This window comes from Chamaea fasciata, unplaced genomic scaffold, assembly GCF_029207755.1.
Source record: "Chamaea fasciata isolate MVZ Bird 193981 ecotype frontalis unplaced genomic scaffold, bChaFas1.0.hap1 SCAF_4, whole genome shotgun sequence".
Lineage (NCBI taxonomy): Eukaryota > Metazoa > Chordata > Aves > Passeriformes > Sylviidae > Chamaea > Chamaea fasciata.
This window is the reverse complement of record NW_027094089.1, coordinates 36,351,080-36,369,780: the sequence shown is the minus strand read 5'-3', so window position 1 is coordinate 36,369,780 and position 18,701 is coordinate 36,351,080. Positions and strand designations below refer to the sequence as shown.

The following is an 18,701-nucleotide window of genomic DNA, read 5'->3' as shown; positions in this document are numbered from 1 at the left end:
CATTCTGAAAAGACTTTCAGTAACACCACAAAATAACATTTGCTTGAAAAAAATCACTACAAAAATATTTTAAATTTATTTCATGGATTGAGAACATACATTTTAGTAAGAGTTTCAATGCATACTTTTCATCAAAGATACACAGGTTAAGAATAAAACACATTTGTTTAAGGTAAATAAACAAGCAACCACAAAGACAGACTCCTCCTGCAGTGTGATGAGTTAAGAATCATCAGATACATGGCCCTTGGCCATTTTTTATTGTGAGCACATGTGGTAGGCTTGGTTTAACTGGCCTAATAATTCAAACCCTTCAGTCTGATGGATGAATTGAATCTGGGACATAACAACAGGGAAAAAACACAAAAGTGCATGCAATGACAAGGTGCAAGAATTTTATACTTCCACGTTTTCAAGATAAACTTTCAAAAGTTACACGTTTCATCCTATTTTCAGATTTTCCTTTAAATATACTGTTCAAAACAAATGTATTTAACACTTGCATAACTATCTCCAAACAAATATTGAGAACAAAAACTTCTTGTACATTTCAAAAGAGAGTGAAGTATTTTTGGTAACTAGAATATAGAGTTCTAAATAGCTTTTGATGAGCCATGGATAATTGCACTCTGATGCATTAACTAGTCTTTACTTCTTATGGCCCTTCATGCATGCTAGTTTCAATCTGCTCATTTAAAACACCTATATTCAAACAACTTATAGTACAATCTTGGCAAAAATTTAGGAACCCCAGCATGCATCCAACAAAGCTTTTAAAGTCACTGTTCAAATATGAGACTAGCTTCCTAAAATCATGCCTGTGTTTTAATATCCCAAACCAATAAATTTGACACCTTATAGAATCATATCATCGACAGCAATACCACACAGTATTTTAACAGTTGACTTACAAGGTTGAGATAGTAAGATCAGATACTGAAATATAAACATGAAGCAAAGACTTAGTTTAAAAAAAAATAAAATTAATCACACCAAGAATACTCTGAACATCAGTGGTGTTTCAGTTGCCCTGAAAAGAATATAATGCTATTTTGCTAAATCCATCATCTAGACACATATATGGATGTTTAGTGGAGGAATGAGATTTACACTTGCTAGAAGTAGAAGTCAGATAGCACGACTACAAATTTATGAAGTTGGAACCATCTACTGAATTATAGGCCAAGCACTTCTGGGACAAAGAGAAAAGAACATGTCCATAACATTCTTTGATAAAGCTTAATATATTTGGACAAGTGCTGTGATTTGATTGCCTATGTTTTATTCTTTTCCTTTTAAGAGACTAGGTGCATTGGCAGTTTCCTGAGTTCTTCAGATTCATTTAAATAGAAAGCCAATGTTCTCTTAGTCTCTGAGGTGAGTTACTTTAATGAAATCTACACAAAGAAAAGGTATGTGCAAGTTAATGACCTCATTAAGATGGAAAGGATCTTACCTTGGAAGAATTCAGGGTGCATAGGAAGAAACACATGATTTTGACAGATCAGTAAAAGGTGAGGTAGCCATAAAAACTTTACATTAATTCATCTATGAAAATATCTACCTTAGCTGAAACGTTTAAATGAGAGCAACTTCTCTGAACAAATTTCATTAAGACAGTAAACACCAGAGTAAGAGCCCAGTTTGATGTGTTTTGTTCAGGATGTAAACTTTAATACCTTCCAACCTTCTTCTCAACCTTTTGTAATACCTTTACTACAGACAGAGATAAGTGCCTTGTTTAGAAGAGACCAAAGCATTTACAAATGGTAACAAACACAGTTTTAGCTCCTATTTGCTTGCAAAGGTGGCAGTTTCAATTAGCAGTTGACTAAAGTCATCCCAGAGTCTGAGAAACTACCACACTAAATGAGTATTCTGAAGCCTTTGGGTAGTTCCAGATCAAAAAATTAAGAATTTCTAAGAATTTCAAATTATGAAGAATAACTAAGAATTTCTGAACAGTGCATCTGGTAAGCAAACAAGTATGAAACATGGGGCATCTCTCTTAAGGGAAACAGTAACACAATCATCTGGTTCTAGTGAATTCTGCACTAGCACAGGACCATGTGCAGATGGCATCTGGAGATTCTACAGCCTCTTCAGACATGCTGTTACGGTGTTCCATCAACCTCACAGCAAAAACCCAAGTGGTTCCTGACTTTTATTTGTACCCATTTTCCTGTAACTGGGCACCACAGGCAATTGCCTGGCTCTGCCTATTTTGCATACTCCCTTGAGGTATTTGTATACATTCGTGACCCTTCCTGTCTCTGGGATACATGGTCCCAGCATCAGAAAGCTGTCTTACCTTTAATCAAACCACAAAACACTCAGGCGGATTATATTCCCCTCCATTATTAACACTGCATTATTTACAGTAATCAGTAAATTAGTTTACTCACTTGAAAAAGGTAATGTCCTATATAATGCAAAGGGTAATGTCGAGCTTCAGAGAGGCACTTTTTATTTTGTAATGGAGGAATTTTACCACCGATGAATACATGAGTTATATTGTGCTCTGCATTTTCAGATGAACATATGGTTGCCTTTCCAGCTTTAAGAACTCTACATAAACATATTTAGGAAGATGCATTTACTACATTATAGTAACGCTGCCTAAAGCTACAGTAACAGTCACAAAATACAAGCATGCAAGTGCAACTGAATAAGGCTTCTTAGATGTATGGCACAGCACAAACTTCATTAGAAAGATAAAAAGGCACTTAATAGCCTTCAGAAAATGAAAGAACCCACTTAACAAAACATGCTTCTCTTCAAAATTTAACACTACTTATTAAAATCAATGTATGCCTCCAATATATGGGATAGAAAGTTTCACCTGTGTACCCTTTTCAAGTGTCAAATTTGATGACAGCAGTTATAATTTATTGCATTATCTACGCTAAAATTATGATCCTTTAGTTAAGTTTTCCTATAAATTAAGCAGTTAACAAAAAATGGCATACTGCTTTTCTGAAATGTAATGTGATGTTTTCATAACAGAAATATACATTTGCAGCAATAGTGCTGTCCAGTATCACATACAGGAAAGAGATATGCTTGTCTCTGGGGCACCATTACACGTAACAGTTTCCCCAGGGACAATTTCCAGATCTGTACAGGTGCAAGTGCTTTATCTTTTAGAAAAAATGCCAGACAAAACAAAAGGTGAAAAGTAAGATTTAATGACATTCTGGATATAGGTTTATTCTTTCAGAATCCAGATATATAAAAAGAAAATTGTGCTGATCTTACACACTTACCCATCCAACAGCCAAAGGCGGGAAGAGCATAGAAAGGGGATAAAAGGCACAGTTCTTTTATAAGAACATGCATTCTTAGCATTCTTGCACTTTGGTTTTCTTTATCTTTTTCTTTCCTTCCTTCCTTCCTTTTCTTTCCCTTTATATCTCTGTATTCCCTTTCTAAACTAGCTGTATTTATATTATATCATAATAATCTGCTTTAGAACAAATTACATCTTCTGAACTAAAACAACCTATTACATAAATGTGACACAAAGACCGATCAGGTCAGTAACAGCATGGCCCAGATCCATAAGACACAGTCAGCTCATCTGGCCAAGTAAAAAAGTATCGAATTCCAGCTACTATTTAAATTTAACACCCACACAAAATAAAAACTGCAAATCTGTGTATCTTGCCTCTTGAAGAAAGTTTCTGCTAGCAGCTTACTTGATAAAAACATACGCATGTTATTTTTAAAACTAAAAGAAGGCAAGAAAAGCAGTGATGTTGCAGACTTAAAGTCATTATAAAAGTATGGAAATGTATTAATGAAAATAATTCAGCGTTTGGTTAGCTGGAGGTTGTTATGGACTGAATTAAGTGGGATGGAACTCCTACCTTCTAATACATGCCATTCGTTTATCACCTTTCTTAACAAGGAGGACAACTTTCCATCTGTGGAAGGCCCCTGGAGCACCAGAGTTTGTCAGTTCTTCACGCCATCTTTTAGGTGCAGATTGCATTTGAGGTGAATAATGGGTGTCTCTTTCAATTTCATATCCCCATTCGTACGTTGTTTCATCAAGCCATCTGCCACTTTCAGCACTATTAATTATGTACTCCTTAGTTAGTACCCACTTTCCTAAAAAGAAAATGAACTGTCAACCACAAAAGATTTTTCGTGCAGACAAATGGCAATCAACTGAAGAACTAATATAAAATTAACTTAAACCTTTCTTGTGCAAATAAAAGCTGGAATTATAGGGACAATTTAAAAAACTTCTTCCTATTACAAGAATTCTCCACTTCAGACTCCAGAATCAAAAATCTCACAATGCCACTGAAAATGATCGCTTTGTTTTCTTTTAATTATTAAGTATCTCTTTACCCTTCCTAGACAAAATACTTGTCTATCTCCTCAAAAATCTCAAATACATTTTCTCAGCTTCCCAGATTTTGTTCTTAGGACTTTCACAGAAACTTGGTAAGTCCATTATTTTTAATACCATTTTACACTTACACAAAAGTACTAAAATGAAGAAATACCTTATTACCTATGATTTTAAAGAAGAACTAGACATTTAACATGTCAGCTCTTTTTCTTATATAGTCTTAATATTAGTTGCACTGCTAGTGTAGTGACTATCCATATTCGGGGAACACAGTTTTAGACTTTTTTCTTTCCCCTTTCTTCTTTTCACATCCTTTTCTCTCATCCCTTGGCTCCACCTCCTCCGCCTCTCCTCTTTCATCTTACACATGTGTGCTTTTGATATAGTATGTAACGATCTTCCCCTTTTCTCTGTCTCTCTTTCTTCTTACAGGTTCAGGTCAAGAGCATCGGTTAGTACCCTGCTCCTGTATTGAAACACTACCTACAGAAGACACTGTAAGTGAAATTGATTTGAATTATGTGAACCTAATTGGTTTCACAAAACAGCAGGGTTGACTGACAAAATGTCTCAGTGCAGCAGCAAAGATGGCACTTCTATAAAACTGAGCATAGGTACTGGTAGATTTATGACTGGAAAAGGTATGCTGTGAACAACCTGGATGTTAAAACCACTTTCATGCAAAGTTTCCATCTCAAAACTTCTGTCAGCTAGGAAGTACATACCACCATACCAAGTGGTATCCTTGATAGTATTTCTGCTGAACTCTATGGAGTTCCAAATATGTTTAAAAATGGTCTTTCCTCACTACCTGGAAAATGACACAGTAGGAATGAATACACTGTCTCTGCCATCATGAGTAAAAGCAATGATTATGCAAAATAAGCACCTCTTCTGGATTAAAAAGTATTAGATGGTATTGGGGAAGATCTGCATGTATAGAAACATGAGAGAGTTTTGCATTGCCATGAGGACACTACATGTACCCTTTCCGCTCAAGAAAACACCTTCAAATTTTAAACTCCAAAAAGTAAGAACATATTAACTCAAAAGTTTAAAATTGCTAAAATGAAGTACTGTGCCAGAAACCTAGATGCATTTTTATGTTTTTTCCCTCATGGAAAGTTTTGGTCTATTTCATTTTTCATAAGAGTGCAATCAGAATTTTATTTTAGCACAAAGAATCATACACAAAAAAACCATATATACATACACATATATCCCCCTGCTTTCTAACAGTAAGAAACAATGGAAAGTGCTTACTAATATGGTATGAAACCAAGGAACATACATGCATTTTTAAACCCAAATGTATGTTTAGCCATTTATCTATTAACTCTTAATTTAAGATTATCCATCCTAACAACTGCTTTCACACTTTTAAGTAATATGACATATGGAAAATAAATATTATGTTTAAAATGGTATTGTGATATCTCATAACTACAAGATATTCAAACCTCATCACAGAATCCTCAGAGGTGATCAGTCTAAATAAATCTTAAAACACAGAATTTTCATTCTAAAAGCATTTTAGGTGTTTTTGTAGGGAATTTCAGCATCAGATCCTAGTTAAAGAGGAAAGACCAGAAGCTTGCATCAGAATGGCAACAGCCTGGAATTTTCTCTTGCTGCATAAACAGGAACTTACAGTGACTTTTACCAGAGAATGTTCCATCTGAATTTATTGTCAAAAATCCATGCTGACTACAGGTGTTCATGCTCCCTCTGCCCTCTTTTAAGCATACAAATAGTATAAGCATTGACTTCATTATCTAATGTATAACAAAGATTTCCGTTTGGGTCGGATGCAGATTGGATTTCTGTTGGATGCAGATCCAACAAAGGAAGATTGCAGGAATATCATTTGGGAAAAAAATCGAAACAAAAAAAGTGGACTTCACTTCATCGTAACTTCAACATAATACTATGCTAAAAACCAAGGTTAATGGAACAAAAAGAATGAAGGTTTGTAAGATAGTTCATTCACAAAATAAGAACAGATAACTAAAATCCTTTTAAGGGTCCTTTCCAGACTTATGCTGTGATGCTACGAAATTAAACAGCAAATCTTTTACTCACCAGCAGCACAGGCAGCTAAGATCTTCTCACTCTTACACAGCTTTTCTGCTATAAGATGTGTACAATTTCTGTATTTCTATCAAAACAAAACAACACACTTGTATCACTGGAAACATTTAAATTCCTTGTCTATTTATATACAACTAACCTATTACACAGTTCTTTCTTTTAAGACTTGTATTTTTACTTCCAAGTCTAATCCTTTTTGCTGTATTGTAACAAACAATACCTTACTCTCTATAAAAACACAGTTCAGCTTGAAGAGGCATTTGAGCAGTGCCTTCTTCTCTTGTTTGTTAAATCCAGTTATTTGTATTATCCTTTTCTGGCTGCCACTTGCCATCTGTTGAAAGAAGAATGAAAAGGAAACATTAACACACTAAATACACACCATGAGAAGTTGCTTGCAAGGCCTGACTAGTATTTGCTACTTCATTTCCAATAAAATAGAAAAACACACCAAAAGGAATGAATGCTGGTATACCACATTTTAAGTTCTCACTGCCTGCTGCTGCAAAGACACCTGAAAGGCAGTAACGGAGTAGCCTGAGACCCCCACACTGCAGCCTTGCAGTAGGCCGAGGCCCCTAGGTCTGGCACCTTGGCTCCGCACCCACATGCCCGGAGGTTCAGCCCTTGGAGCCCCTGCTCCGCTGACGGAAGTGCAGGGCGGCCTCTCATCGCCCCGAGGCGGGACCCCGCCACCCCCATCACAGGGACGCGTCACCGAGGTGCGGCGGGCCGGCGGCGGCCCCGCTCAGGAGGTGAAGAGCGAGACCCTCTAGCTGCAGCGGGGTGCCCTCCAGTACTTACGTATGAAGGCCACGAGAGCAGGCGCTCGGCCGGCGCTTGCGGTGCCTCGATCCGGCCTGTCTCGGAGCCCCGGCCCGGCCCGGCCCGGCCCGCCTCGATGCCCGCCAGGCGCCGCAGCCCAACGTGTTCCCGCCTTCCTACGCCCCGCCCCCGGATGTGGCGGAGCGGCCGTTCCGGGACGTTGTCACTGACGCTCCGCGGTCGCCGGGGCCGCCGGCGCGGAGCCGCAGGGGGATCCCGACCGGGTAAGTGGCCCCGGTGGGGCTGCCCTTCCCCTCCCCTTACCGTGCGGCCGGGCCTTGGCGCCGAGCGGGACAGGGCTGGGATCCGCTGCGGCAGCCTTCTCTTCTGTGCGGCACGGCAGAGCGCTGCCCCGTCCCCGGGCTCCCGGGGGTCCGAGGCGCTGGTGGGCGCTGGCACCTGCAGCGGGAAGGCGGTACCGAAGTCCGTGGGAGGTGGCCCCGGCGGCGCAGCGCTCCAGGCCCGGCTTCATCGCGGAGCGGGAAGGAGTGGTCTTCCCTGAGACCGAGAGGAGGGGGTCTCCTCAAGGCGCGCGGAGGCGGGGGCAGGCTGGGGGCGGGTGGCGAGTTGGGAAACGCGCTGACGCCCTCTCCGAGTCTGGAAATCACCGTCGCTGTTGCTCAGCAGAACTGAAAACGGTCTGACAGGTCCGGTCTGTATGCAGGCTGAAGTGTGTTACCTCTGGAACAGGCTGGCTCTAAGAGTCAGGAAAGGGACCAGGGATTTCTGACCCTCAGAACAATTTTCTCAGTATCTCGGAGAAACTTTTCAGTTTCGAAGCCACATGATGCATGTCCTGGTAGTGTGGGTGAGCAGGTAGTGCTGCAGCCAGAAAATCAAGTCACGTATTTTTGGGAACGGCTTTCTGCCCTGTTGATGAAGGAGAGGCATTCCTGCCCCTCTGTTCAAGTTGGTACCAAGTTTTTGTTATGAGAGTCAAGGCTTGATTTTTTTTTTTTTCCATTACAAAGCAATATGAACAGATCAAAATAATATTCATCTTGTACCTCAAGCACTCAGTGTAGAATTTAGAAATGTAGAAATGCCACGATTTGCTGCTTGTGAATTTTTTTTTCGGTGTCCCACTCTTTATTTTGGTCCCTTCTGTATTTGAGAGATGGCTTTTGACTATTTCTCTGTCATATAATGCACTGAACAGATATTGCACAAGGAATCTGTTGATGCTTCCTAGCAAATAGAAGTAGCTGTGTAGAATACTTTTATTTGGTTTTTCTACAGTTTGAAAGTAGAATGCATACATTCAAGAAAAAAAGGATGCTTGAAATGCCTCTTTGGAGAACTGAATTGTGGACAAGTCACCCTGTACTCATTGAGGTATTTCAGATACTCTTTCCTATTTAAGACCTGTAAATTGAGATATGTAAATGAAACTCACAAGTGCTGAGTTTTTGTCACTGCAACTTAAACCAATAGAAGCAATGATTTGAGCTCACCACTGCAATAAAACTTAGGTATCCCTGAAAAACCAAAACCACATAGCTGCGGACATCTGAAATTTGACAGCAGATTGGACACTTGGTTTAAATCTGAGTTTCCCAGAGTATCAAAACAGAAAAACAGTTTTTCTGGGCCACAGATGACTCTTGTCTTGCTGCTTTAAATGTATTTTGGTACCCTTAATGCTTGCTGAAGTTTTTCCTATCTCTTGTTTCCTTAACATTGCAGCTATATTTTTGTGTGCAAGCATAAAGAAATAACCATCAACAACCTTTGTCACTACTCTTTTTGCAAAAGTGACACTGCAAAAGCCCTTAAATATTTGGAGTTAATATTCAGACTACATTTATTGCCTGCACTTCTCTTTTGACAATGAAGATAAATTGCATTTTCTATTTTGTGCCTGTTGCACCTTTATACTTTTACTATTGATCTGTCTAGACTGTAAAGGTATTGATTTTAATGCTTGTAAACTTCTACTTTATTTTGAACAGTTTAATTCTTATGACCCAAGAGTAGCTTCTGTTCATTACTTAACTGATAACAAACAGCAGTTCTTTGTCACAGGACTCTTAGCAGGCTGGAGAAGTCTTCAGCATATGATACAGTGAACTAACTCCTAGTGAAGAAGTTGTACAAAGCTGTGTAGCTGTGTCAGGGGAGATTTAGGTTCGATTTAGGCTCTTCACCCAGGGGGTGGCTGGGCACTGTAACAGCTTCCTAGGCAAGTGATCACAGCCTCAGGCCTGCCAGAATTCAGTAAGTGTTTGGACAACACTCTCAGGCATATGGTGTGACTCTTGGGGTGGCATGTGCAGGCCCAGGACTTTTACATTGATGATCCTTGTGGTCCCTTCCAACTCTGGATATTCTTGATTCTATCATTCCTACTTATATGATGACCATTTGTTACCTTTAAGAATTAATTTCTTTTCCCCATTTCATCTTCCCCAGCACCCCATGTCTCTGGCACACATAAAATGGAATCAAAGTAACTCAGATCTCAAACATTTCACATCTATTTTTTTCTTCAAAATACATTGTTATCAAAATGTAGCTTTAAGAAATTAAGTTTCTGGACCGTTATTTCAGTGATGGCTGCTAAGTTTGGAATTCTCTTACTCCCTGGTTCTATTATTTGGTTCATTAAGAGTCTAAAGTATTTTCTTCCTTTCCATCCTTGTTGTGTTCTCATTATGGTAGCTAAGTGTCTCTTATGAGAGAATAGGTCTCATAGGGAGCAGGCTTTTTATCTGATGTATTTTTAAGTTTCTCTAGGTTCCCTTTAATGTATTTGTCAAATATACAATTCAGTTGCTCAGTATTATAAATTATGTTTAAACAGTTTGTCTCGGGGTTTTGGATAGTATCTACTTTTACACATTCTCTTCTATAGTACCTGTGACATGTTTTGTGAAATTTAGGAAGTGATTTTCAGTGCTACACACGTGCTATTTGACTTACAAAACTTCTAATTACATTTTAAGGATGATCAAGAATGGCTGTACAGCTGTCATGTACAGTTCATTAAGAAGCCAAGATCAGGAAAATAAATATTCCTTTTCCGCTACCACAGAAAGATTTTATTTACAGTGTATTGGGTGTCCATCTCTTTCAGACCTCCTTTATTAATTTTATTACCTAGAGAGAAAAAAAGGAGTTTTCATTTTCATTACACTGTTCTGGCTTTCTACCTTACACTTCCTATTTCCTTTATATTCTATGCATATTTATATTACCACCATGTCTTCTGCCTTGAAATTTCACTTCTTACATTTCCCACAGGTAGCTATTTTACTTCACATAGTTACCTTTCTTCAGGCCTTATTGGTGCTGCTGCCTTCCATGTTATCACTGTTGATCTTTGTCTATAAATCCTAGTCTGTTTCTCAAAGTGTTTTGCAGAGTTTGTTTTTTTTTTTTTTTTTTTGTTGATGTTGTTTTTGTTTTGTTTTTTCTTTTTTTTGGTCTTTTTAATGTGTAATTTATAATGTGTAATTTGTCCCTCAAAAGCCTTTTGACTTACTATGTTGAAAATTTTATGTAATTATTTTCACATTTTGAGAGTGATAAAGTCTGTACAAAAGCATCTTTTCCATTGTGACAGACTTTTTTATTAGTGGAATATATTTTGTAGTATGTGCTTAAAATACTTGCCATCGTGCAAACAGGATTATCAGCTGACTTATTTACTGATTCAGTAAAATTATTCACTGGGGCGTTTTTCTTCTGCTAAACGTAACTTGTATACTTTTTAAAATGATACTCACAATGCCATAGGCAAACATTTAGTAATCACAGCTTTGTAAAAAAAAAATCCTGAAACTACACTGAAAAATCAGTCATAAAATCTAAAGTAGTATTAAGTGTCTCCACACTGCCTTCGTGTGGATAAAAATCTAACTTTATGCCGCTTAAAGTCCATTTTTTCTTCAGTATGAAACACTCTCTGGCTTCTTGAAACTGAAAGAATTTAAATTTTCTTCTGTAGTGGTAAGGGATTACATGGATTAGAAATAATACAATATAAATCCGCAGGAGCTACAGGAGCTTCTTAGTAGTAATCATCTTTCTATAAACATACCTGAAGTTTCTTTCATGACCTAATGAATATAGGAAAGGCAGAACAAGCATTGTGAAAAATGCTTCTTCAAGATGGACTGATTATATAAACTCTCTGTTATCATAATTTAATACTTATTTTTTAAAACATCTTCATGTTCTTCTCAGGACGCATCCTTTGTGTTTCTTTCATGTAACCATTTTTGTTGCAAAGAACATTTATTTTTATGATTTTTTTAAGCTCAGCCCATCTTCTCATTTCCTTGTATTCATCTGACTTCTGCCAGCTCACTTTCTGTTAATGTATGTCAGTGAATCAATGTTGATGGACAAATGTAGAGAGCACAGAATAGTGTTCAGCAGCTTGTTCTGTAACTCTGTGCATGAGTTTATATGTATTAGTTCTCTCAGTAATGAATTAGTGAACTGCATTTTTTTAGTGTACCTTCAGTCTCTTGTGTCTTGGACTAAGGTTTTGGTTGTTTGTTTCTTTTAAAATATATGTATGTAATGGATTTATTTTGCATTTAATACTTAATTTTCCTAACATATAAAGTTCAAGTTTCTTTTTGTTGTCTGACATGAGTTAATCTGTTGCTGCTTCTAGAAGCTTCTTAATCATATTACTTCTCTTCTGCCCTGTCCTAAATGCGCTATATAGCTGCCTAGAATACTTAGTTGACCTGTTTTCCCTGGTGACCTTCTAATAATATTTTTCCTACATAGGAGATCCATTCTGATGTGATCAGCAATTTTTCATTCATCAAAGTCCTTTCACTTTTTTTTTTTTTTTTTGTTTTGTTTTTTTTTAATGCCTGTAAGCTGATTCACATTGTTTACTGATTACTTTATTTTGGAGCTGTAAAATGCATTTTCTTTGTCTTTTGGTATTTTGTTCTTCTCTAAGTAACTGCATTTAAAATGGTAAACGTAGGTAATGCTAGAAGATATTGTAAATTATTGCTGATAATTGACTGTTGTTAAGTACAGTCTGTATCTACTATGAATATTCCAGAATGGTTTCTTCTCTACAATAACACACCTCTCTCCCCAGTTTTATTTCTGACTAGGCAACTGCCAACCAGAATGTGCTCAGAATGCAGATAGACATGAACCCTGACTCACAGACATTAGAAAATAAAGTTAGACATGATATAGCCAGTGGGGTAATGTGTTACATGTATACTTTCTACCTTCTCTGCTGTTCACTGAACTTGAGATGAGTATAGAGGGAAGAGGTAGAGATAAAGTGCTAAAGTAGTTCCATAGGTACTTTGTTGCTTTGTAACTGTGTATTCTGTAAGGCCAAAGACTGTAGAACCTGTATGTTCCTAGCCAAGCCTCTGATATTAAAACCCTTTAGACCCACTTATCTCATTTATTGGATTGACAAATTTATATACTGTATTAGCATTAATTCTAATTGTAGTCATCCACATAATCACTGTCGCATTTCTTGTGCCTGACTGAGAGTCTTCTCTCTGCTACACTGTTACAAGTGGCATAGTTGGCAGGATGACTTAATCAGACATATTGAGCAGAGCATTTGCACACCTTTAGAAGGTAATTTGTGTATTCAAGCATAGAGAACTAGAAATGGACAGTATGTTGTCTCGCAAAGAACTTTTACCATAAATTAGTATGTCTGCTTCCAGATCTTGATTTGCTGCAGTCCAAGGAGGCATAAAGTAGGCCTCAGTGAATTATATTTGGAAGTGTTTTCATATTTAAGTTACTTTTCAAAGTAAGACATCCACCTCTTAAATTTTTACAGAAAGTATTATGTTGGAATATTGTTTTCTCTGCAGAGATACAGTACAGAATTAACCAGAGGCTCTTAATCTAGTTGAAGAGGTGTATGTGTACACGTGTCTGTCTAAAAATATATAGGATGGTGTAATCTGCTGTTCATGGGCTTTTCGTGAACAAGGCAGCATTCTTTGCTAATCCATGTAATTCATTAGAAAATATTTGTATAAGGTACTGACATATTGAGGTATGATTATGTATTCTATGCAGAAATTTCTGTGGATAGTTGGATTTTTTCCAGTGAATAAATTTAGGTCACTTTATAAGAAATTAAAAGGAAAATTATGTTAAAGAGTCCTCAAAAGATTTTGATTTTTTTAGTTTTCATTTTCTCTGTATGCCATATAGTTTAGAATTTCTTTGAATATGTTATTACTGGAATTTAATCATAAGTTGCATATATTTAGTCCTCAAAAGCATCCTTTTTCACTCTAGTGTTTAGATATTCAGTGAAGTTTCTGCACTGTGGTTTGGTTTTTAAAGACCTCAGTAATAGGACTTAATTCTTTCTGATCTGAAGATAAGAATTTAAATGCTCTCACAGGCAGCAATATTTTGAGATGGAATTTGATCAGGTTTGGACTAGTTACGTGTTTCTACTTTTGGATGGTGGCTCTGATGGGCCATGCTTCAAATACCAGCTTTGCTTCATTTATGGACCTTATTGTAATCTTTAGTTCCTGTACCAATTTTGATTTTTGCCTAAAACTCCAAGTAATATAGTTAGCAACTCTTCCTTTTATAACTAAACATGTCATCTAGTCATCAGCTCTGTGATGTACTTATGTAGTGGGTTGAAAGCAAAACAAATGAGAGGCTTCAAGTTAGAGATACAATTTAATAGGAAGAAAGGAAAAAAAGGTAAAATAAAAATAGTTTCAATATTACAAAAGACCACTGACAGAGTCAGAATACAACTTGAGCAGGGTGATGGAAGCAGTCTAGATAAGTTGGCCTTTCTGAAGCAGTGATCTCGTAGGAAGGTCTGGTACCTTGGGTCTTTTGGGAATTTAGTGGGTAAGGGCCCCCCATACTGTCCCAAAGTCCAGATTATATCCAGGTGAGAATGCTTGGTTCCTCCCCCTGGGCAGAGCATTTCACAATGGGATGATGAGTCATGCAAGGGGTCCTTGATGGCCCATTAAACAGAGATAACTCCCAGAGGGAGTTATCTATGAGTCATGGGCAAGGCATTTGATGGGCCATTAACAGAATATAATGGCCCAGAGGGAGGGGGTCTGGGAAAACACTGCCCCACCTGGATTCAATAGTTCATGAATATGGTGATAGAATACTTTGTGCACATCCTATGCTACAACCCAGGACATAATCTACCCCTTATTCTATTACCATCTACATCATGCCCAAATTAATACATTCTTACAGAGATATACATATACATACATAGATATACATATATATATATACAGAATGAAACCTTACGCATTGTTCTTACTTAAAATTAGGTCTCCCTGTGGTACACAATGGGTTTTCCTATCTTTCTGCATTACCTACCAAGTGTAACTAGGTCCTTGAGCAAAAACAATCTCACGGATGGGTCTGCCTTTGCCTGAGGTGGGATTAATCTAAACAGTCTTTCCTAAAATGTTCTTCATGTGTACCACAGGGACTTTGTCTTATCCACTGTGTGTAGGGGTTCAGACTGGGCAGGACCAGCTTGATTGATGGATCTTCGAGTGTTGACCATCCAGGTGGCTTTGGCTAAGTTTATTTCTCAATTCTTGAAGGTTCCCTCGCCAAGTGTCTTCAGGGCAGTCTTTAGTAGTCCATTGCATCGTTCAACTTTCCTGGCAGCTGGTGCGTGATAAGGGATGTGATATATTCATTCAATACTATGTTTTCTAGCCTAGGTGTTTATAAGGCCATTTTTGAAATGGGTCCCATTGTCTGACTCAATTTTTTTAGGGGTGCTGTGTCTCCACAGGACTTGTTTTTCAAGGCCCAAAATGGTGTTTCGGGCAGTGGCATGAGGCACAGGGTAGGTCTCTAACTATCCAGTGGTGGCTTCCACCAAGGTCAGCACGTAACGCTTTCTTTGGCGAGTTTGGGGAAGGGTGATATAGGCAATTTGCCAGGCTTCTCCATACCTGTACTTCAGCCATTGTTCACTATACTACAGAGGCTTCACCTGCTTGGCCTGTTTGATTGCAGCACAGGTCTCACAGTTGTGGATGACTTGTGAGATGCTGTCCATAGTTAGGTCCACTTCTCGGTCACGGGCCCATTGGTGCGTCGCATCTCTTCCTTGATGACTAGAGGTATTATGGGCCTAACGAGCTAGGAACAATTTTTCTTTGTGCTGCCAGTCTAGATCCATCTGTGATACTTTCACCTTGGCAGCTTTGTTCACTTGCTCGTTGTTGCGATGCTCTTCATTAGCCCGGCTCTTAGGTACATGCGCATTCACATGTCGAACTTTCACAGTCAGCCTTTTTACTCGGGCGGCGATGTCCTGCCAAATCTCGGCGGTGATTTCCTGCCAAATCTCAGCGGCTCAGATGGGTTTTCCTCTTTGCTGCCAGTTGACCTTTTTCTACTGATTCAGCCATCCCCACAGAGCATTAGCTACCATCCATGAGTCAGTGTAGAGATAGAGCTTCGGCCACTTCTCTCGTTCAGCAATATCCAAAGCCAACTGGACAGCTTTAAGCTCTGCAACCTGACTCAACCCACCTTGTCTTTTGGTAGCTTGTGCAACTCCTCATGTGGTGTTCCACACTGCAGCTTTTCATTTCTGGTTAGCGCCTACAATTCGGCAGGAGCCATCAGTGAAGAGAGCATATCGTCTTTCACTCTCTGGTAGCTCATTATATGCTGGGGCTTCCTTGGCAGGTTTTACTTGCTCTTCTTCTTCTTCAGACGATAATTCAAAAGTCTCACTTTCCGGCCAATTTGTTATAATTTCCAGAATCTCAGGGCGATTTGGGTTTCCAATACGGGCATGCTGTGTAATGAGGGCAATTCATTTGCTCCATGTGGTGTCAGTGGCGTGATGCATGGAAGGAGCCTTTCCCTTGAACATCCACCCCAGCACCAGTAGTCGGGGTGCCAAAAGCAGCTGTGTTTAAGTGCCAATCACTTCTGAGGCAGCTTGAACTCCTTCATAGTCAGCTAAGATTTCCTTCTCTGTGGGAGTGTAGTTGGCTTCAGACCCTCTGTAACTTCTGCTCCAGAATCTTAGTGGTCGGCCTCGAGTCTCCTCAGGTACTTTTTGCCTAAGGCTTCAGGACAGACCATTGTTCCCGGCTGCGGAGTAAAGCACATTCTTCACTTCTGGTCCCGTCCTGACTGGGCCAAGTGCTATTGTGTGAGCAGTCTTTTGCTTGATCTGAACAAAGGCTTGTTACTGTTCAGGGCCCCAGTGGAAATGGTTTCTTTTTGCGGGTAACCAGGTAGAGAGGGCTCACGATCTGACTGTACTCAGGAATGTGCATCCTCCAAAAGCCTGTGGCACCTAGAAAAGCTTGTGTTTCCTTCTTGTTGGTAGGTGGGGACATGTCAGTGATCTTGTTAATTATCTCTGTGGGGATTTGGCGACGTCCATCTTGCCACTTAACTCTCAGGAACTGGATTTCTTGAGTCAGTCCCTTAACTTTACTTCATTTAATGGCAAAACTCGCTTTCAGCAGAATTTGGATAATCTTCTCTCCTTTCTCGAAGACTTCCCCTGGGGTGTTCCCCCATATGATGATGTCATTGATGTACTGCAGATGTTCTGGAGCCTTACCCTTCTTTAGTGCAGCCTGGATCAGTCTATGGCAGATGGTGGGGCTGTGTTTCTACCCCTCGGGCAGTCGATTCCAGGTATATTGCATGCCCCTCCAGGTGAAAGCGAACTGAGGCTTGCACTCTGCTGCCAAAGGAATGGAGAAGAATGCATTGGCAATATTGATGGTCGCATACTGCTTTGCTGCTTTGGACTTCAGCTTGTACTGAAGTTCTAATATGTCTGGCACAGCAGCGCTCAGTGGTGGCGTGACTTCATTCAGACTACGGTAATCCACCGTCAGTCTTCATTCTCCACTGGACTTACGCACAGGCTATATAGGGCTGTTGAAAGGCAAACGAGCCTTACTGACCACTCTTTGGCGCTCCACCTTACGGATCATCTCATGTATGGGAGTCACAGAGTCTCTGTCAGTCTGGTATTGCTGGCAGTGAACTGTTGCTGTGCAGTTGGTACCTGTTGTTCTTTGACTCTCAGCAGCCCCACAGCAGAGGGGTCATCTGAGAGACCAGGCAAAGTATTCAACTGTTTGATGTTTTCTTTTTCCACTGCGGCTATCCCAAAAGCCCAACGATATCCTTTTGGGTCTTTGAAATACCCATTCCTGAGATAGTCTATGCCGAGGATGCATGGGGCCTCTGGGCTAGTCGCGATGGGATGTTTTTGCCACCTGTTCGCAGTTAAACTCACTTTAGCTTCTAATACAGTCAGTTGCTGGGAGCCTTCTGTCAACCCAGAAATAGAAATGGATTCTGTTCTTACATACCTTGATGGCGTCATGGTACATTGGGCCCCAGTGTCAACCAACGCCGTATATCTTTGTGGGTCAGATGTTCCAGGCCATCGGATCCGCACAGTCTAGTAGATTCGATTGTCCCTGTCCTCTAACTGGCTAAAGGCAGGGCCCTCTTATTCTTGGTCATGGCATACATTGCTCTCTTGTAAATATGTTTTTGAGGTTCCTTCAAGAGGATCAGTCATATTATCATTCTGGTACTGTCTGCAGTTCTGTGCACAAGAAGCCGGAGCAACATTGATTCTGGATGGGCTCTTTGTGGTAGGTGTTTCTCTTTTCAGTTCGTGTACCCGGGCTGCTAAGTAGGAGGTGGGTTTTCCATCCCACTTCCTCATGTCTTCTCCATGCTCTTGAAGCAAAGACCAGAGGTTACCTTGTGGTGTGTATCCTCTCTCCCTGGCTGGGGGATGCCTGCTCCTAATGGCAGAGACTCTCAGCAGCTCTGATAAGATATGGTAAATTTCTTCTTTAAGTTCTTTTTTCAGTTTCTGATGGCCTTCTTCAATCAAGCTCCAGGCTTGCTCAGCCAGTCTTGTTTCCACAGACAAGACATGGGTACGAACTGGGGCAGTGACAGTGTCCTCGTAAATTCTTAGTTTATTAGCCAAGACACCTACCCTGTCCTCACCTTCCCTCCATTGCAGTGTTGCCAGGTAATGTGAGTACATCTCGGGTCCAAGCCGTGCAAATCTCAACCACATCCGTGAGGTGCACTGGACACTATCTGGGCTTTTAGGAAATCTCTTGTCTTCTGAAAAAATTATCGCCAACACAGCCAATTCCCTCAGGCATTGGATACCTTTTTTCTATTGTGTTCCATTTTTTTTGGTGCACTTGGAGGCCTTCTTTACAAAGGTATATATCTTTCACACTTGTTAGCAGTCGCTGCAGGAGGCTGAGAGGTTCTTGGGTTTTCCCAGTCCCCTGGTCAATGACCACATCCCGGGACAGCAATCCCAGTTGCCTGGCCTCACTTCCATCCAGAATGGTGTCATTGGCTGCAGCGTCCCAGATGCGGAGCAACCAGGTCAGGATGGACTCATTGGTCT

The 18,701-nt window shown here is 39.9% G+C and overlaps 2 protein-coding genes across 4 annotated transcripts in view; one reads left to right on the top strand and one right to left on the bottom strand.

Moving 5' to 3' along the window:
* Positions 1 to 7,380, bottom strand: part of SLF1 (SMC5-SMC6 complex localization factor 1) — a 32,646-nt gene extending 25,266 nt beyond the window's left edge. For 2 of the 3 annotated variants that reach the window (XM_066181285.1, XM_066181287.1), the window contains exons 1-5: positions 7,259 to 7,380; positions 6,675 to 6,788; positions 6,446 to 6,521; positions 3,870 to 4,113; positions 2,406 to 2,568 (exon numbers count right to left, since the gene is read on the bottom strand). In XM_066181285.1, the coding sequence (XP_066037382.1) occupies positions 2,406 to 2,568; positions 3,870 to 4,113; positions 6,446 to 6,521; positions 6,675 to 6,788 (597 nt within the window). In that variant the 5' untranslated portion in view covers positions 7,259 to 7,380. Of the gene's footprint in view, positions 1 to 2,405; positions 2,569 to 3,869; positions 4,114 to 6,445; positions 6,522 to 6,674; positions 6,789 to 6,905; positions 7,049 to 7,258 lie in introns of those variants that run through there. The other variant, XM_066181286.1, reaches the window with a different exon arrangement.
* A 93-nt stretch (positions 7,381 to 7,473) lies between these two features.
* KIAA0825 (KIAA0825 ortholog) overlaps positions 7,474 to 18,701 on the top strand; it is a 248,846-nt gene continuing 237,618 nt past the window's right edge. Inside the window, exons 1-2 of the mRNA XM_066181288.1 lie at positions 7,474 to 7,503; positions 8,519 to 8,614. Coding sequence (XP_066037385.1) covers positions 8,531 to 8,614 — 84 coding nt within the window. The 5' untranslated portion in view covers positions 7,474 to 7,503; positions 8,519 to 8,530. The remainder of the gene's footprint in view (positions 7,504 to 8,518; positions 8,615 to 18,701) is intronic.